The 21,205-nt window shown below is 41.4% G+C and overlaps 1 protein-coding gene across 2 annotated transcripts in view; it reads right to left on the bottom strand.

Annotated features, from left to right (window-relative positions):
* Nucleotides 1–19,828, bottom strand: part of pcsk2 (proprotein convertase subtilisin/kexin type 2) — a 39,045-nt gene extending 19,217 nt beyond the window's left edge. Inside the window, exons 1-8 of one of the 2 annotated variants that reach the window (XM_061838069.1) lie at nt 19,675–19,828; nt 19,400–19,584; nt 17,499–17,603; nt 10,166–10,279; nt 9,666–9,774; nt 8,246–8,283; nt 2,431–2,507; nt 598–686 (exon numbers count right to left, since the gene is read on the bottom strand). In XM_061838069.1, the coding sequence (XP_061694053.1) occupies nt 598–686; nt 2,431–2,507; nt 8,246–8,283; nt 9,666–9,774; nt 10,166–10,279; nt 17,499–17,603; nt 19,400–19,567 (700 nt within the window). In that variant the 5' untranslated portion in view covers nt 19,568–19,584; nt 19,675–19,828. Of the gene's footprint in view, nt 1–597; nt 687–2,430; nt 2,508–8,245; nt 8,284–9,665; nt 9,775–10,165; nt 10,280–17,498; nt 17,604–19,399 lie in introns of both variants that reach the window. The other variant, XM_061838068.1, reaches the window with a different exon arrangement.
* Nucleotides 19,829–21,205: the final 1,377 nt, after the last annotated feature.

Below are 21,205 nucleotides of genomic sequence, written 5' to 3'. Positions count from 1 at the left end.
AAGCGGATCTTTTACGTCGTCCTACCCAAGATATATTTTTTTCTAGTAGCTGTATACACACCTACCTGTCATTTGGAAGCCACCTTTGCATCTGTGCAAACGACGAACCGGGTCTTTTGGAAAAGTGTGAAGAGTGAATCCATCCTCTCAATTGTCCGAGCAATATCCAGCAATACAACGAGCCGGCAATTTGGCTAACAGGAAGGAACAAAACGCTACCTTCCCGCAGGTAAAATTGATATAAACACATGAACGATTTTTTTTTTTTTTTTTTTTTAGTAGTAGCACGTTAATAACAAGCTATTGGAAGCCAATGAGTACAATGCTTTGTAGCAACTAAATAAAAAATTTCAAGTAAACCTGATTAGCAATTAAAACATGATGCCTAGCTAAGTGGATTCTTCATTCGTTGGTTCCCACAGTTCAGTATATATTCAGTATATTATTCATGAGAAATAAAGCATTTTGCAGCATCATCCACCGTCTTCATGCCATTGAACCATCGCATGATCATAGCATTATAACAATTGCTGTTTGCTCACATCGCAGCCTGTTTGTTGTTATTCCTCACACTGATCAAAACATCACGACACATACCTGCCACCTTGGAGTTGTAGGCGACTCCCACGCCGCAGATGTTGTTATTGGCTGCTGCCGACACCTCGCCAGCACACCGTGTGCCGTGACTGGTGATAGGAAGGACAAACGCATTGTGTTAGGATAGTAGAAGACAGGTTTGCTAGTTTATAATTATTTTAAATATAGTCTGTTCAGATGGATGTACATTGCAATTCTAAGCATCCAATTGGAGTTTAGTGCCTATAATCAATATTTTGACCATTTACATAACCCATATCTGATATTCCTGTTTTGATATTTCCAGTCAACATACAATTAGCCTTTTTATCTGGCTGTGATAGCCTTCCTGACATTGATTTAAAAAATGTAATACAATTTTACAAATAGTTAATCAATGGTCTACCTCGGTGCATCGACTGCAAGATCACATACACGGATTCAAACCCTACACTAATATACAGGTGTAACTGCGACTTGGAGATGAAAATGCTGCTTCCATGAGTAAAAATGGATCCTTGAATTGCCTTTATGTGATCTCACATGCGCATAACGGTTCACACACACTTGTTTCACGGTAATGTTATGGGTCAAAAGAAAAACGGAGGAGACCGTAAGCAGTAATTCGGTGAAAAAAAAAACAAGTTAAGATGTAAAATGTAACCTGGGTGTTACTTCGCTGGCATCATCTGCAATAGTTTTTCTTATTTCATGGTTTATCTATCTGAAATGTAGCATGTCTTCTAATTTAATGGTCATTGCGTTGGCTGCAGTTTTGACGTAGAAAGGGTGTGTATACTAGGTTTTTGATTAAGTGTATTATTTTAGAGTTCTGTAAACAATTTCCAAACTCACAGTTTAAGCAGTATCTGATCAGTTGTTTTGGAAAATATACAAGTTATATTTGATTTTATACAAGTGAAAAGATGCTCGATTCCTCTAGATGAGGATATCCAGTTGCATGAGTTTGTGTTACGCTGACGTGATGAAAATGAGAATTCTGGCAAATGGGGGCAAAAACAATCGAATTGTCAATTTAACCTTGTAGGCATGATGATTTTAAAATTGTGTTGCTACTCTCTGCTATTGAAAAACTGTAATTTCTCCAGTCTGCGGGCTAAGGCACCTTTCCTGAAGGGCACTGCAGATGTGGAATTTAAGAATATCTAAGAATATGCTACTGGCTTGGATTAAGCACCCTGACATCCATTACTCTTGTCTCGCTCCAAATCAGTGTGCACTCTGCGATGCGTCTCTCTCGCCTCCATCCATCCCTCGTGTTCCCACAGGGACCTTGCAAGAGGCGACCCCCGTTTCTCCCAGCATGCTTTGCCACCGACAGGAAGCTATTTATAATAGCCGTCTGATTAGCCAGCGAGTTGTGCGCCTGGCGGTCTCAGAGCTGTTGCACTGCCAAACCCGGCCCACACGTTTCTGCATCCCTGAATATATTTCTCTATATTCTTGCTGTTGTCATGTGTTGCAGAGGATCACTGGGACACGGCGAGCAGGATAAAGCACTACAAGGTAGCCTGTGAGCGAACATGCCTCCTTTATCAGCCTTTAACTCGGGACCAAAAACAAGTATTGCACTTTCTAGTGTGTTGTGTCCAGACAATAGCTCTGTTTATACTGCACTATTATGTCCTAATGGAACAAGGTGGAGAGAAAATCAATAGAGAGCTGCTGGACTCTAGGGAAAGCACACAAAAACATAGTCTGTATGTGTGTGCACGTGTGTGTGTGTGTGTGTGTGTGTGTGTGTGTGTGTGTGTGTGTGTGTGTGTGTGTGTGTGTGTGTGTGTGTGTGTGTGTGTGTCACATTTATAAACAGAAGCCGGTTGAGTGAGCTACCTGTTGAACCAGTCATCAGTATAGCGTGGAAATGGGTACGGGTCATTGCTGCTGAAGTCATAACTGGCATCTGCATTCTGAAAAGATGTGTTTACAAAGAGAACAATATAGTGACAAAAAGCAAGGAGCATTTTTCTCTACCTCATTGCAGCCTGTGTGACCACTATATAAATTATTTTGCTGTTTGAAATGTTTCAGCATTTATAGAAAACCATGATTCAACCACAACTCTTAAAAACCACACATACAGACCAGAGATATAGAGTATTTTTACTAGCTCACTGTTGAAAATGAAGATATTTTTCAAAGGCTACATACTGTCAAAACCAACCAATTTGAGATAAGTAGGTATCCTCTGATAATGAGGCCAGCAATGCAAAAAAAAAAAAAAAAAATAGTAATACCGTAATTTCCTATAAGCAGCAACTTTTTTCACATGTTTTCAACCCTGCGGTTTATGCGGTGATGCGGCTAATTTGTGCATTTGTGCAACGGTCGCAAGGAGGCACTCGAGGGGTTCAAGGTAAGAGTGAGACTGGTGGAATATATGTGAATTTTACCGGTCTGGCCCTGTTACCGCTGCGTTAGCGTGTTACTGCCATGTCTCAGTGACTTTTACCGGTATGTTTTTTTGTAACTGGCCCTGTCGGCGCGGTGTTAGCATTAGCGCGACACCGTGCGGTGCTAGCGTTAGCGTTAAACTCTCTGTGTACCGCCTTTCTTTGTAAACACCTCGTGTTTCAATGTGCGTTTTAATGTGGGCACTTGCAGCTTTTACACAGCTGGGGCGTATGTATGTACCAAATGGTATTTCCTTTACAAATGTACTCTGTGAGGCTTATAACCAGGTGCGCTCTGTAGACCGGGAATTACTAATACTAATGTGTTTTATTAGGGCACGGTGGCGCATCTGGTTAGAGCGTTGGTCTCACAGTTGTGAGGACCGGGGTTCAAATCTGGGCCACGCCTGTGTGGAGTTTGCATGCATCGCCCCGTGCCTGCTGGTTTTTCTCCGGGCATTTTGGTTTTCCTCCCACATCCCAAAAACATGCATTCACTGGAGACTCTAAATTGCCCCATCGGTGTAATTGTGAGTGGGACTGTTGACTGTCTCTACGTGCACTGCAACTAGTTGGCAACCAGTTCAGGTTGTACCTCGCCTCCTGCGTGATGACAGCTGGGATCGGCTCCAACACTCCCGCGACCATTGTGAGGATAAGCAGTTCAAAAAACTGATGGATGTTTTTGCCAAGCAATACCTCATGTAATAGACGACAGTACAGTGATTTTACAAGGTATTAGATGACCCTACAGAGCCTTATATTTTCTTCGATGAAAGCCATACTACTTATTCTCATTTACTGCTGTGTGCCTTAATGGAGGTACTGCCTTAGCAGATATTTCAAAAAGCCACTTTATAACTCCAAAACCAACCCCCAATGTCTTCACATATTCAAAATCAATAAGTCTTGAAGACTTATTGACGCCAGTGACGCCAATGCTGTAATCATAACAAACAAACAGGAAGTACTGTTCTGGGGGGGGTTACACACATTCCGATCAATTGCAGACGCAGCCGAACCGTATGAGCCCAAACATGACAGGAATAGAGAGGACCAAATAGGCATCAAATAGGACAAATTCATTCCTTGGAACATTTCATGCTGTCATTCAGGGCTGTGCACGTTTCACATGTACATCATGTGTTCTCCAGTTCGGAGAAGTATTCATTATCCCCATCGTGGGAGAACACATCAGATCAATTAACAGCCCCGTTGACCGGAATGTATCCGTTTCATTATCCCAACGTAAGCTGTCATCTTTGACCATGCAACATTTGTTTTCACAGCACGAGATATGTACTGTTAGTGTCAGATCCACTATCACTGAGAAACACATTTGATGAATGAAAAAGGTGAAAGCGAGAACACGGAGATTCCCAAACTCATTTTATGCACTTGTGAAACCTTGTTGACTTTATTTAACTGGAAATTGCTGCATCCCATCAGTAAGTGTCACTCACAGAGTCGCTGATTTTTAAATTCTACAGATTTTTTTTCAGCTGCATTGCTCCGAAGAGGCACCTCCCAAAAAAGTGTATATTTTGCCGTTGTTACTAACAATTTTGACATGACCTGTTTTTTTTCCCAGCCAGTCATAACATTTAGCCTCAGTGGGACATAATCAGTTCAAAAGTTGATGACAAATGAAGTAAAAATGTTTACAATTTAGAGGGAAATGACAAGCAACAGTAGATGTATTGACTGAAGTTGTATTACTCACATCCGTCTACTGCAGTAAGGCAAACTGAAATTGATTGAATGCTGCTGCGCTTGCTCATAAATCAACATCTAATACAGCGAGAACATACATAAAAGTACATTTACCAGAACTGATAATAAATGATATTATTATAATGATGTGATAGCATCAACAAATGCTTATTGAAGCCGTTCACAAACTGCTTTAAATTTCAGACTCAATGAAGGAGAATTAGGACGAAAAAAAAAAAAGTGATTGGCCATAGCTTTAAATGCTAAAAGAATAAAATTGTAATATCATGAGAATGTTAAAACAGAGCACAGGTGTCAAACACAAGGCCCGGGGGCCAAATCCGGCCCACCACATGATTTTATGTGGCCCACGAAGGCAAATCATGTGTCCCAACTTTCATGATTATTGTGAAAATCTGTACCAAAATTTCAAATTGGCATATGTCCTAAATAACATTGAGATATTAAAACCGTATTTTAAATTACCAAACATAAACAATCATTGAAAACTCAATTTCTCTTGATTTCTGAATTCCAAAATAGTTCATAAATTTCATGTGTAAATATGACGAGGTGATTAAAGTTTTTTATGGTTTCACAGTTGGAAACAGTAACTACAATCTGGCCTTGACACCCCAGGAATAGAGGAAATAAAATAAAATTGTAATGTTACCAGAATATCATACTCTTCCAAGAATAAAATTATTCGATTTGACCCTAATTCCTTTTTGTGTGTTTGTAAACCAAGCACACGAGAACTATTTGGACAGGGTGCTTATGTTAGCGCTGCAGAGCTAAAGCAGCTACAATATGATAATGAGCTTTACTGTCTTTGGTGTGTATCTTCTGAGTCATTCACACTTGTTTAATCTTTTCAACCGGCAAAACACTTCGGAAGATCACAGGAATGTGATAGCGTAAGGTGTCGCCATGGCAACATCAGCATCACTGGCAACAATGTATTCCGAATAAGAGACTTTGAATCACGCATTTCTGCGTCCTTTGCATTACCTCTGAAAACAAAGGGGAAAGATGTACACATCAGCACTGTGCAGTGTATAAACACAGGGTGATTATAAATGATCTTCACAGACTGTAAATATCTCCATCCCACTAAAAGCCACATTTTCATTTACTCTTCTAATAAGAGAGCTTGTTTGTTTATGCTTCTTTTAAGCCCAATGAGTAAGTTGCCCTTTTTAAATAAATGTGGCATGAAATTGCACCATCTTCGTGTACAGTGTACAATCAAAACATGACACTAATTCACCAAATTAAAGCTGCTCGAGAGACGTGATGATAACGCTGTATTTGGTCTCGTACAATCTCACAAAATAAGCACATGATGATATCTTGGGCTTTTAAATCCCTCAGATATCACAGGATTTAATGATAATCGTGTCTGAGGCAGCATTCAAGAAGCAAAAGCAGGATTACTCACAGAACACAATTCCACAGACTTATTTGAACGCACTCCGGCTCAAACAAATACAGTTGAAGGCGCGACGTGCAGCATCAAGGCAGCGGAGCGTGCTCCTGCATCAGCGCCAGCTAAGGCCCGCTATTATTTTTGGGTCACGGCTGGTCTCTGTTCACAGGCAAGAAACGAGAAGCGGCGCAATGGCAAACGCTAGAGCAAGGCTCACAGGAGGAAGTAATACGAGCCGGATGAAACGATCTGACATTTATGGTCCGATGGGGACTCGTTGGTTGGCTTTTTATTACTGGGAGCAGGTTGGCATGTGCGCATTCGTGGAATTCCAGATAGCAGATGGCACATTGATGATGATCGGTGCCCCTTTTATCAATTAAAAAAATTGGTATGGCACCGATCATTAGATAGGAAAACTACAGTAGTACCTGTTACCGTTTGATACACTTTTGAATTCCAATTGATCTAACAGCAACAATTATTCTATGCAATGTAACAAATACAAAATTGCTCGCAATTGTTGTGCTGGTTCTTCTTGTTTTCCTTTCGACTTGTCCTGTTAGGTGTCACCAGAGCGTGTCATATTTTTCCATCCTAGCCTATCTCGTGCATCCTCTTCTCTAACGCTCACTGTTCTCATGTCCTCCCTCACAACATCCATCAATCTTTTCTTTGGTCATCGTCTCGCTCTTTTGCCTGGTAACCCTTCTACAAACATACTCACTCTCTCGCCTCTGGACATGTCCAAACCATCGAAGTCTGCTCTCTCGAACCTTGTATCCAAAACATCCAACTTTGGCTGTCCCTCTAATGAGCTCATTTCAAATCCTATCCTACCTGCTCACTCCGAGCAAGAACCTCAACATCTTCATTTGTGCCACCTCCAGTTCTGCTTCCTGTTGTCTTCCTGTCAGCCTATCCATTACTACAGCAAACAGGAACGGGCTCAGAGCGGATCCCTGAGGCAGTCCCACCTCCACCTCCGGTTACTTGGGCACAAAACCAAAACTTTTTGAACATTTTTTTTCTGTTGCAACTCAGGGCAGAAGGCTCAGCTGCCCCAAACACCAGAGAAAGGACGGGGAGAAACGTTAAGAAGACCAAGTGAGACAGTACAAATTCGTAAATGAATCAGCACATGGGTGGGGGGGAGAAACAACACAGGTAGAATGAAATCAGAGTTCTGATACTAAGGTTGAAAAATGATTTCATCATACATAAACAGTTTATGACAAAAATCACAATTTATTTTGGAAAAGTAGTTGTACATTAAAACTATTTTTTATAACTTTACAACTTTATTCTTGTATGCTATGACTTTTTCGCCTGACTAAAATATTTGGCAACTTCATTTCTTTGGAAATAACAATAACAATGTAACTTTACGCTCACATTCTGACTTGACTGTCGTAACAGTGCAATTTTTCTCATACCATCATGGTAATGATTTACGATAAATATTATGAGAACTATTTTTGTAACTTTATTCTAAAAGGCATGGTTTTGCATGTAACTTACCAAAAAAAGAAATTTTTGTGGGGAAAATGTTGTTAATGCTACCTCTTTATTCTCGCAACAGTAGGACGTCTTGTAACGTTGCGACTGTATCGTCGTAGCTTTATTTGTATTAGCGCAACCTTTTTTCTCCATAGCACCACCTGCCGGATCAGGCGGGCACTTTCCCTGAACGCAAAATTGACACGCGCGCCGTTTTTTACGACAAATATCATGGTCAAATAATTTTGTGTGTCCTTGTTATGTCATCTTCCCGCTTGCCCTTTTATCTTTTATCAGTACGCTGGAAGTACAGCATCACATTATACAGCTCCAACTACCCTGGCATTATCTGCACTGGTGACAGATCGGCCTGCCATCGTGCCTGCCATCGCGCGGCACGCATTAACATTAAACAGCTCGCGCGTCCCCGCTACCACTTCCCACCCCGCTCCTGCGTCCTCCGCCAAGCATGACAAGGAGACTCCGCGGCCATGACGGCGCCTCAGATAGCAGCTGCTATCGGCCAACTGACCCCCTGACACCTTCCGTTCCCGTTTTGCTCAAAAACAGCATGAAAAAGGAAACTTTTCCAATTCATGAATGAGGTACTCACATAATTAGATGCCAGGTCTGGATGCAGATAATCAATGCCTGAAATGCAATTTTGACATTCATGTTAGAGACAGCTAATAATGTGGCGTGTTGCTTTAAGAGAATAACTGTCATCTGCATTGTTGACCACAATTGAAATTGTGTTTTAAATCATAATAAACTGTCCTTTTTTTCTAGTGAGATCCAAAACAAAGGCAGTAAAAAATCTTGCCCTTACATAGATAATATTGCTCTGTTATGATTGACATTCGAGCATGGATACTCTGATGGATTTCCATTCTGTTTCAGCATTATTGATTAGTTTGTTTTTTTATGAACTTATTGTGAGACCGGATTTAGCTTGAATGCGACGGTCGAGGTCTTCCAAATATGGGGATGGAAATAGACCGACAAGCCATTGATTACTCAGAATAAGAAGAATAGGAATAAAGGGAAAAAAAACAGTTTTTAGAGTAGCCAAAATGGGCTGCAAGCAAATGGCCATATTTTGCAGAGCGGGGACTGATGCAAGACAGAAACCACACAAGCATAGAAAACAAAGGAAAGCACAAGAAAAATGCTGCAATATAAAAATGCTGCAATCACAGAAAACAACAGCAAGCAAGAGAGAAATCCTTGCAAACACAACAGAACACAAATACCAAAATAACTGCGAGAGAGAGAGAGAGAGAGAGAGCCCACACTCGTGCTGGCCTGGCAGACTTCCATGTGTGTGTGTGTGTGTGTGTGTGTGTGTGTGTGTGTGTGTGCTTGCAGCATTTTCCTTTTGCTGTTACATATCCCAATGTGTATTTAGTTTTGGGTTACAATTTGCCCCTTTGCACATTACCTTCTGTCAACCACCGTGCATATTTAAATTGTTCACATATTTAAAAAACAAACTACATTTTAAATTTGCATCGGTCAATTTTGACTTTTTGGTTTCAAAATTAGAGATATTTGGATACGACTGCACAGTGGAGAAGCTGCTAAATCATTGGCCTCACAGTAATGAGGACTTGGGTTCAATCTCAGACCTGCCTGTGCGGAGTTTGCATGTTCTCCCCGTGCCTGCGTGAGTTTTCTCCGGGCACTCCGGTTTCCTCCCACATTCCAAAAACATGCAACATTAATTGGACACTCTAAATTGCACCGAGGTGTGATTGTGAGTGCGGCTGTTTGTCTCGATGTGCCCTGCGATTGGCTGGCAACCAATTCAGGGTGTACCCCGCCTCCTGCCTGTTGACAGCTGGGATAGGCTCCAGCACATCCCGTGACCCTCGTGAGGATAAGCGGCAAAGAAAGTGTATGGATGGATATTGGGATACACGTCATCATTTAATGATATTGGATATACTCCAAATCATTTTTGTTTTTTAATGAAAATGTTGAACGTAACAAGGCAAGCTCTCAAGTTTTGTGAATTCAAAATGAATACTCGCCATCATCCATGATCGCTATGGTGACTCCTTGGCCCGTGTAGCCCAGTTGCCAGGCCTCAGCCACATTAAGATCCAGCCCGGGGGTCCCGTCTGCCTGGCCTGTGTTGATCTAATCACGGAAAAAATATGAATCAGTGACTCACAGCATGCAGGTTGTGGAGGAAAAAAAAAACAGTTAAGACAGAGGATTTGCGTGTGTGTGTGTGTGTGTGTGTGTGCCTGCGTGTGCATGTGTGTGAACTGGTTGTAACGCTTTGCCAAAAGCAACGTCAGAGATAACAGTGTATCTCGCTAAAGACGGCCTGGGCTGTGGTCTTCCGGTGCAGAGCGGCAGGCTCACAGCAGCCGTGAATGTCACACTTGCCACTCAGGCTTAAACGAGAGGGGCGCTGCACATGCGGCACCGTATTGGCATGACTAATTACAGCGTGACTCCACTGATTGCAGAAGAAGTGTGGAATATGTATGCTTATGACGGTTGGGTCAGGGCGGTGACTCACCAGGTACCACTGTTTGGTGAACAGCGGATCGCTTATGTTCACTTCCATGTCGTCTAAACTTCGGTAGCCACGTTTCTGACGGTTAAACCCGTCTTGGTCCAGAATGTTCTTCACCTAGGAAATAATTCACAGATTTGTTTTTATATGAAGTATACACGAAGACACAAGTATAAAATACTCACTTGTGGAGATAACTTGAAACTATTTTTCAGCATTTATTTTTTCTTGAGTTTTTGGCCATGGCTAAAAGTGGTAGATAGTGATGCATTGTGGATTCCTCCTTCCTTCCTTCCTCCACTATATAAGAATTGGAGTCGTTTCTTTTGGAACAGTGGCTATCTGCCGCAATTGCGAGTAACTTATGAGCTTTTTTTACCACTAGCTAGCACTCCGAAAATGCCACAATTTATAAAACACTTTGGTGCAAAGCATTGTGAGTACATTAGTAGAAGGAAGTATGTGCTCAAATGCCTGCCAGCCTAAATATGGTGAGCTATTGTTTTTAATTCAGTTGACTTTCTGTCATTTTTCATGATTTTGAAGCCTCATTTCATATTCCTGGCCATTTTTTGAATTATTCCAATTTGTGTGTTTTTTATGAACAGTCCTGACTTTGGTGTGTCGTATTTACAAGACATGTTTATTTGAATTTCACATTAACTTCATAACTAGGATGGACTTTTCATTGGGTGCACGTACATTTTCGAATGCCCTGAGATCCGCTCGGATGATTTATGTTTAGACACGGTGGCACTGAAGAAAAAACAGGAAGCAGAACTGGAGGTGGCAGAAATGAAGCTGCTGAGGTTCTCGCTTGGTGTGAACAGGTTGAATGGGATTGGAAATGATCTCATTAGAGGGACAGCCAAAGTTGGATGTTTTGGAGAAAAGGTTAGAGAGAGCAGACTTCGATGGTTTGGACATGTTCAGAGATGAGAGAGTGAGTATGTTGGTGGAAGGGTGCTGAGGATGGAGCTGCCAGGCAAAAGAGTGAGCGGAAGACTAAATAAAAGGTTGATGGATGTTGTGAGGGAGGACATGAGGACTGTGGGTGTTATAGAGGAAGATGCACGAGATAGACTAAGATGGAAAAAGATGACATGCTGTGGCAACCCCTAACGGGACAAGATTTATGTTCAGACAAAATTTTATGGGGGGGTAAAATGCTTTGTGATCCAATTCAGTTAGGGGGTAAAAAACAAATCTGTAACATGGAAAAATGAATGCAATAAATCCTTTTTTTCTTAAAATTAATTTTTAATTTCTTTCGGTTTTGTTTTCGGGTAGAACCTGCTGTAGCAACTCACTAGAGATGGCAAAAAAACAAAAGTGTGATGATGTGTGGAACGATGGATGACTGGTTAGCACATCTGCCTCAGAGGTCTGAAGATCTCGATTCAAATCTGGCCCTGCCTTCGGGCCAAGTGAAGATAAACGATACGGCAATGGATGGAGGGATGGATGTGATGATGATGAACTAAACATTACCTTGTTGACCATTACTTGAACCCGAGTGCAATGAGCCACATGCTACATTACCAAGTTTAAAGACCTCGACATTATCAGATCTCAGAGCAGCACGTCATTTTAAGCGACATTATGAAAGTTAACACAAATGTATCCATCCATCCATTTTCTCAGCCACTTATCCTCACAAGGGTCACAGGGAGTGCTGGAGCCAATCCCAGCTGTCAACAGGCAGGAGGCGGGCTACACTCTACAAACAGCCGTACACACAATCACACCTAGGGGCAATTAAGAGTGTCCAATTAACGTTGTATGTTTTTGGGATGTGGGAGGAAGCTGGAGTGCCCAGAGAAAACCCACGCAGGCACGGGCAGAACATGCAAACTCCACACAGGCGGGTCCGAGATTGAACCCAAGTCCTCAGAACTGTGAGGCCAACACTTTCCAGCTGTCCACCGTGCCGCCCCCAAATGTATTAATACTCTTATTATTTTACATAATACAGTCTTAAACTTGTTTCTACACTTACATGATGATAAGGAGGTCAATGTTTGACTACAAAAGCAATTGCTTTTTAAGAATGTTTTATTGGTTAATGTTCTAATGTGGTGAAGGTTTTTTGATTGCCACAGGTTGACTCTAAAACCGATTTGCATTTGAGAAAAAAAACAAAAAACAAAAGATGCTTTTTTTGGGGGGGGGGGGTTCCACTGTCTGTTCCTCAAGTCCACAAAACCCAAACACATATCATTCTTGTCAGCGCCAGCACATACATTTGGCTGACTAAGTCCCCTCCAGTGTGACTGTGGTACAAAAACAGGCATTGTGGGTGATTTTAACTGCCGGTGATAGATAAGGCAGTATAGAGCAGCACTCAAGATGGCCTTTTAAAACCTATTCATCTTTTACGGCATACTCTGAGCAATCGGGAAGGGCACAGCACACACCGTCAATCAACGCAATCAGACGATCCTTCCAATGACAGCCCTCAAACTCCACATACTGTATTTGTTAGTATACTCCGATACATTTTTTTTTCAATAGTAATTCATTTCACAATACCTTTCTAACAACTATTTCACATGTTCCTCAAACACAAAGGGGAAGTAGAAAAAACAATACAGGACTGAAAAATAAAAACACTGCAGTTCATACTAAAACGAGAAATGATCAAATTCTGACAGTTTGTACGCTAATCTTGTGTGACCTTGCAGCGTGTATACAAATGTTTTCATATCTTGCGCTGTATTAATGTACTAACAATAACGAAAACTGGTGCAATGTTAACCTGCTAGCCGCTAGTATGCTAACAGATGATAAAGTAGCGCTAAGGTCCTGAATGAGCTGAACAGTTTGTCGATGGAACTGTTTGGCCAATGTAGAAGAATTAGGAAAATGGTTATGATATTATCATGGAAAGTGCGGACTTTTAGGAAAAATAAGCACCGCCGCTTGAAATATTTCTCAAGATGTCCTGAGTGAGTTTAACAGTTTACATTTGGAACGGTTTGAATCTGTTGCGTGAGCTGAGATATCTTCGATCCAACGTTGTTGGTAAGTCATTGTAAAAAGTATGGATTCGTTTCAGTGTTGTTGTTTTTTTTTTGTGTGGAAATATTGAGTTGTGGGAAACCTGGAAATATTCTTTCTCTGTTTTCAAAAATAGTCCTCAAGATGCCCTGAATGAGCTGAACATTTATAGGCAACTATTGCTTGAATCAGTGAGAAATGTGCGCTGTAAAGGGAGGAGAATAATTATACAGTACATATAAAAAATGGCTCTTTAATATTCACACAGTAACTAAGATCCTCAGCAGCAATACCCTTCTAATAGCTTTTGTAATTGTTCCAAGAGGGGCAAGTACTGGACATTTTAGGAATCATACAGACTGCAAAGGAAAAGGAGTCCTGAAAAAAGTGGGTCATTGTGCTCCACTAATAGATTCCTACCAAGACTCCTGGGAAAACAGAAAAATCGATTCAGCCCTCCCTTTCAGTACACTTTGTGCTTCCAGGAATTGACATGATTGTATAAGTCATTGTGACATTTTACAGATAATTAAAATCTCCGCTAATGGTTTGGTTACTTGTTTCGTTGTGCATCGCCTATTAATGCACTCTAATGACAGTTTAACATTAGTGCTGTTCTACAAGCCTTCAGCGTTAGTTTTCTTTTTCTTGCAGCAAGCTCATTTTAAAACAGATGCTACATGGTCAAGGAGGACGACAGGAAGACGCTCGACAGGATGATAAACAGGCCATATTAAATCAGTCATGCGCTGAAGCCAATACCTGAGGTGGAGCAGATGATTGTTATAAAATATGATAACACAAACTTGTTAAAACAGCAGGATCATCTCATGCATCAAAATGAGGACAATGTTAACATTTGGAAAATTGTATTTTTCTTTTTTTGGCTAACCTAAGTTTTCAACAGCCAACTATCCACTCTCACTCACTTACTCAACAAGCCTGACCCAACCTATTGAAGCCACACACAAAGTCATGGATGTTACAGTGTAGAATCTGAGAATGGTGGCCACCAAGTGGACAACAATAAGTACACCTCATATGGACATTTTATTGTTATCCCATTACTCAATTGATCAATAGACTCGTTGGTAGAATAATCTGTGCCAAAAATATTTGATCACTGTAAATTTAACTTTGAGTGTCTCTGTATAGCTAAAGTAACAATAATTCAATAAAAGAATAGATCGGAGAAGTTAGTTTGGTGGAAAAGTACAAAGAATGTCAGAAGGAGCCACGTTGTGTCATTGTGGATCTAGAAAAAGCCCATGACAGAGTACCCAGAGAGGAGCTGTCATGCTTCATGCGGATTTCTGGAGTGGCAGAGAAGTATGTTTGAATAATACAGGGCATATACGAGGGCATCAGAACAGTGGTTAAGTGTGACGGTTGAATTTAAGGTGGAGGTGGGAGTGCATTAGGAATCAATCCTCAGCCACTTCATGTTTGCCGTCGTGATGAATAAGATGACAGATGAGGTTAGACTGGAATCCTCGTGTACCATAATGTTAGCAGATGACATTGTAGGTGAGAGTGGAGGAACAGTCAGAAAAGTGGAGACATACAATGGGAAGGAGAGGAATAAAGATTATGGATTATTAGATGGAAGGGGGAAGAGTGATGCCACAGCGAGAACAGATAGCAAGGGTGGTGGAGAGCAATGGTGAGTGTGGTTAGGAAATGAAGACGCTGATCCAAGCAGGATGGAACGCGTGGTGGAAAGTGTCAGGTCTGTTATGTGACAGAAGAGTCGCCGCTAGGCTGATGGCAAGCTTTATAAGATAGTGGTGAGGCTCGCTATGATGTACAGATTAGAGATGGTGACACTGAAGAAACAACAGGAAGCAGAGCTGGAGGTGGCGGAAATGAAGATGTTGAAGTTCGGTCGAGGAGTGAGCAGGTTGGAATAAAAATAGAAATGAGCTCATCGGAAGGACAGCCAAGGTTAGATGGTTTCAAGACAAAGTTTGAGAGAGCAGAGTTCGATGGTTTGGACACGTCCACAGGAGAGAGAATGAGTATATAGTATTGGTAGAAGGATAATGAGGCAAAATAGCTTGAGGAAGACCAAAGAAAAGGTTGATAGATGGAATGAGGGAAGACATGAGGGCAGTTGGTGTTGGAGAGAAGGATGCAAGAGGGAGGCACGGTGTGGCGATCCTTTACGGGACGAGCATGAATTTTGTGTTCATCTAAAGAGGGTCACCTCCCTGGCACACACAGTAATCCTCCCTCTCCACGTCATAATTCATTTTACGTTATTTGTTTGTTGTTTAACAAGGGCTACATGTTGTGCATACTCCACATGCTGCACATATTTTTTTTTTGATAGAAGATTGAGAGCATATTAGGCAACTCTCATTTACTCGGCATACACAGCGTCAGTGCTGCACCTACTGTTAACTAAGTACCACTTATCTCCTCATAAAGATCCACAGGGAGACGTTTGAAAACAGGAATTTGGGGTGGGGGGGGGAGTGGCGGGGGATGCATAAATACAACATTTCTAGAAATCGCTTCTTAAAAGGCACCTTATAAAAAGGTGATTCAACATTTTTGAGCGACTAAGTGGCGATTGACAGAGGAAAAACATTTTGTATGAGTCACACAGTAACTGATGTTTTGACAATAAAAGATCATAACATACAAATTTACAACATAAAGCAGTGGAAAACAATTTTTTTTTCCCTTCAGAACTGAAATCCCAAGATTTTATTTAAATTTTCGTTTTTACAGTAGCAATTAGAGCAGTGATTTCCTGATAATCCACGCTCATGTGTTTAATTTCAATTAGTGTCACGTTACTAATGAAATCCACTTGCGACATCATTGTTGTGCACTGGAAAATGCTTGCCTCCTTCCCTCCCTCCAGTATATTTTACACGATATTGCAGAGCTGGTTTTCCAAAGGAAAAAATAAGACTATGCACAAAAAAAGCTATATAATTTAGGGTTGCTCAAGCAAGATTATTTTTCCATTCATGTTAAAAGTCCTGTGTTTAGGCTATCTAGACCTCCACAGAGTAATTAATATAAAAGTGTCAATTTCACAAAACAAAACAAAACAACTTGGTTTTGTCATCCAGGTGTCCAGAAAAGGCCAGAGTGACAGGTATTTCTGTTTGACCCAGTTTGGTGTCTGCTTTGTCTATATATGGCTAAGTTCCCGCCCCTTTGCTCTGATGGGGTGCCCCTATGTAGACGACCCATTTGCGAGAGCACATGACAGCACTGGTTCGGGGGCAGAGAGGTACACGTGAATCTTTGCTAAAGATGTAGATAACCTTGAAAAATGATTTCAGGCGTCTCGGCAGAAAAATGCCTGTAACTCAATGACGCTTGGAGGATTTGAATTCATATTTCACGTTTACTGAGGTACCACAGAGACAACATTACATCCCAAAAACTAGAAAAAGGTGATTTGGCAAAATACTGGACTTTTAATAATAGGTCCTGACTACACAAGCAAATCGGAATGTTTCATCCATCCATCCATTATGTTAGCCGCTTATCCTCACAAGGGTTGCGGGGAGTGCTGGAGCCTATCCCAGCTGTCAACGGGCAGAAGGCGGGGTACACCCTAAACTGGTTTCCAGCCAATCGCAGGGCACATGGAGACAAACAGCCGCACTCAAAATCACACCTCAGGGCAGTTTAGAGTGTCCAATTAATGTTGCCTGTTTTTGGGATGTGGGAGGAAACCCACACACAGGGAGAACATGCAAATTCCACACAGACAGGCATGGGATTAAACCCAGGACCTCAGAACTGTGAGGCCAACGCTTTCCAGCTGATCCAGCGTGCCGCCGGAATGTTTCATAATCGAGCCTTTTCACTGCAGCATTGTCTTTTGGTACCGTTTTCAACTGCTGTGTTTTCCAAATGACTAAATTCTCTAAAAGGAAAACACTGAGTTGTGTAATCCTTCCAGAAAATTATAAATTTCCACTCCACATTGGTAACTTTCTATCTGTTATCTATCACGGTGATTGGGAAAAGCGATTTCCTATTGGTGGGTTTTCCATTGGTGAAGTTGTGACAAGTTGGTAAAAATAGTTCCTGATCAGACAATTCAAAGTGTGCTAAGATAAAACAGGATGGCTAGAAATTACAACAAAAAAAATAAAATACAAATACATGAGTAATAAACACATGCTTACATTGCTTTTAAACACCCATTACGTTTGGAATAAAATACAGCAGCCTAACAAAATACGTTATGACAGGGGAGCAACTGTATGACAGTATTGTATCCTTGCGGTCTCATTTATTGATGTTATCATATTTTGTGCATTTTATTTTACGTTACAGACTATAAGACATGTTTTATACTTACCCTGTTGTCTTTCTGGAGTTGCTGTCTCCCACGAGTGCTGCGTTTGCTGCTGCTCTTGGAAGTATCCTGAGGATAGAAGTGGTAAAGCCCCTTTCCAAAGGCCACCTAAAAAAAAAAAAATAACAAGGTGCACAAAGGAGATTTATAAGAACGGGTAGAAAACTGGTCCCAATCGGCATGCAATTTCCACATGACAATAGGTTGGAGAGTGGAGGAAGGTTGAAGAAAGGGCACTGATTTCCAGGCTTTCGTGAAAGGGAGACGGGGGTCTATTTTAAGGCACGAATGCTTGAGTCAAACCTAATGCATGGTGAGAGGCAGTAAAATGAGATGCTATTTTTCCTTGGGCGCCGTGCCCGGATTAAAGACCCCCTTATGCTTGAAAACCGCCTGGGTTGGGGTAGGTCAATCCTCGGTATAAACGCTCTCAGATGAGCCCGCTTGATGGGATGTGGAAATAATGTCGGTGTGATTGCTGTCCTTTGCCGCTCTCAACGATAAAAACAAGGGTTCAATAGAAGTCCGTTTCCGGCGCCCTCATCTTGTTAATTAAGCAACATTTGAATTATTTCAAACAATGCAGCCTTTGTTTAATGATGCATATCACATCAAGACAAATATAGCTGCTGGTTACATAACCTGCGAGGGGAGGAGGGAGGTGAGACTGGAGGAGGGTGTTCTACTGTACAAGGACGGGAATTACCGATCGCACAAATGCCGCGCAGCAAATATTACAATAATGACGTACAGATTGACACATTCATTACTAAACAGAAGATCCTTCTTCAGAGTAAGAGCCGGCAATTCCGTGCTATACGGCTCACTGCCTGCAACAATTACCCCCACCCACCCCCCACGTCCATTTTGACAGGCCGACACGCTCTCAAAGGCTGTGATGGGGGTAGTGAGCATTTCTACTTCTCCATCATAAGACCTTGTTAGTGTTTAGTTCATGTACAATACATGTTATCTGGGCATTTTACGTCATGTCTTCAGGGTGAGCCAAATGTCACACACAGGAACAGACGCATGCGTGCGTGCGTGCGTGTGTGTTTGTGTGTGTGTGTGTGTGTGTATCACGACTCTTTAAAATGTGTGTACAGTGAAGCAGGAGAATATTCTAAGGCTGTGCTTGTTTTGAAATTATTAGAAAAAAACAATGCCAATATTTAGCCAATGTTAATATCTAAAAATGCATAAAATGCAATTTTTTGCCATTCTATCACAAAATAAACGAATTCTTCGTTTCAATTTTTAAAAATGATTTTGATTTAGATTAGGCTGTTGGTAAATAATATAACATTGAATTTATTTTGGGTTTTAATCTGAAATATGTGTATTGTAGTGAAATTCAAGGTTTTTTCAAGTAAAATTTAAAATTTTATCAAGCTATTAATTTTTTAAAGGCATCTTATTTGATGTGTGATCTTTTTATCAATTCATTCAGATGTATTTTTATGTATCAATTTCAATGCACTTGTATGCATTGTATTCATTAATTTAATGAAGAGCCGTTTTTTAGATTTTTATTCATCTATTATTCCTACATTAATATGTATTAATTTCAATGTACTAGCATTTTGTTTAGGAGTATTTTCACATATCTGTTTATTAAATAGATTATTGTTTATCTAGCTTTAATCTGTGTATTATCTGTTCACTATCTGTTTACTTATTTGACTCATTATATGGTTAAAAATGAAATATTTTGGGTCACTTTGAGGGCATGCCCCTCCAGTCTGCCCTGAAGCGCGATGTGACGTCACGTGTAAAACAGAAGTCCGATTACAGCAAAAAGGAACAAACATTCGCGAAGTCTCAGCAGACAAAAATTAAGTTTAAAAAAAAAAAATCTGTTTACATGTGAATATACTAAGGTTTTGTTTCTCCGAGCGTCCTACCTTGCGAGCACTCTGGTACCCATGTTGTGCTGCAAGTTGATGCGCCTCCTCCTCCGGCGCCTCCTCGCGCAACTGGACCACAACGTGCTCGGTGGAGTGCCTCTCCGTAGCCTGCGTCGCCGTCGCCAGCAGCAGAATCAGCAGCAGCAGCGCGTTGAGCAGCACCATAAATCCCACGCGTGTCCCTGCACGGCGGGGAGATCCGCGCATCGTGACCGGCTTGTGTCAATAAGCTCCGTGCTTGTGTGTGTGTGTGTGTACACACGCCTTCTTGCCTGGGTTGCCCGTCAGCTTGTGTTCGGATGTTTGGAGTGACGGATGCTCCTAGTGAGGACTGAGACGAACAACAGGAGGAGGAGGAGGAGGAGGAATCAGAGGTTTTGCGCGCGCATCTCCCTTGCAAGTTGATGTTTCCTCTCCTGCTGCGGGTCGAGTGGGGCGCTCGTGCTTCCTGCGTGGGGCAAACGTGCTTTCTCAGCTTTGTGTCCCTCCTGCTCCTCCTCCTCCTCACAATCCGTGACATTGGTCCAATGGGGCACATGCCTTGTGTTTGCCCTGTTGTTCCTTCCCTTTCAGCACCTTGGAGAGAGCCTGCTCTGCTTGCATGAAAACCAACAGGATTTTTTTTTCCTTAATAAATAGCATTCCCTATTTTAGTCTTTACAGAACACATATAAAAACAAATCAACATTCCGGTCTATCTATTCACTCATTATTATATATTTACAACTAAATGATACATAACTAGTGTGGAAGTCTGTTGTCAAAGATATTAGCTTGCTCAACTATTGTTCAAGTTACTCTAAAAAAAAGTGGGTTGGTAAGAAAAACAATCATTACCATATCTCATCATGGGCGGCACGGTGCATCAGCTGGTAAAGTGTTGGCCTCACAGTTCTGAGGTCCTAGGTTCTACACCCCGTCCCCCCGGCCATCCTCTGTGGAGTTTGCATGTTCTCCCCGTGCCCACGTGGGTTTTCTCCAAGCACTCCGGTTTCCTCCCACATCCCAAAAACGTGCAGCATCAATTGGACACTAATTTGCCCCTAGGTGTGATTGTGAGTGCAACTGTTTGTCTCCATGTGCCCTGCGATTGGCTGGCGAGCAGTTCAGTGTGTACCCCGCCACCTGCCCGTTGACAGCTGGGATAGGCTCTGGCATGCCCCATGACCCTCGTGAGGATAAGCGGCGAAGAAAATGGATGGATGGATGGATTATTTGAAATTCTGGTACAGATTTTAGCAAGAATCACTCAAGTTAATTTACATGACTTGCTTTCGCAGGACATAATATGGTGGGGTGGATTTGAGTTGGGCCCCAGGCCTTGAATTTTACGCCTGTAATCAATACCTTAAGCTCACGCAAACCGTACTACAGGTACACTTGCACAATGTAATGCAGTGCCTCTCAAACTTTAGTCCCATTGCAATAAATTATCTTGTAATTATTTTTATAAAGAGCAAAAAAAAAAACTCTATGGGAAAATGTAAAGATTCGTATCGTAATATTGTTATTATTAAAGTCATTCAATTTACTGTCACAATAATAAATTAAAAATACCATTGCTCTTCTGAAAAAAAAAACATTTTTTTCTTAATTTTGAGTTGATTTTCTGTCATCCAGGTTTTTGTAATCTGCAAAAGTTTAAATGAGGTCAATGGATTCTTTGTGTTTGTTAAATTCAATCTCCCCCCCCCCCCCCTTTTCCAAAACTTGATTCACAACACAAAGTAAAATGTACCAAACTACAGCTAGTAGCTAAAAAAACTTTTAAACTGAGGTTTTGGCAAGTCAAGGTACCAATGG

This window comes from Syngnathoides biaculeatus, chromosome 12 (assembly GCF_019802595.1).
Source record: "Syngnathoides biaculeatus isolate LvHL_M chromosome 12, ASM1980259v1, whole genome shotgun sequence".
Lineage (NCBI taxonomy): Eukaryota > Metazoa > Chordata > Actinopteri > Syngnathiformes > Syngnathidae > Syngnathoides > Syngnathoides biaculeatus.
The sequence above is the reverse complement of the archived record's forward strand: the minus strand, read 5'-3'. Positions and strand labels throughout refer to the sequence as shown.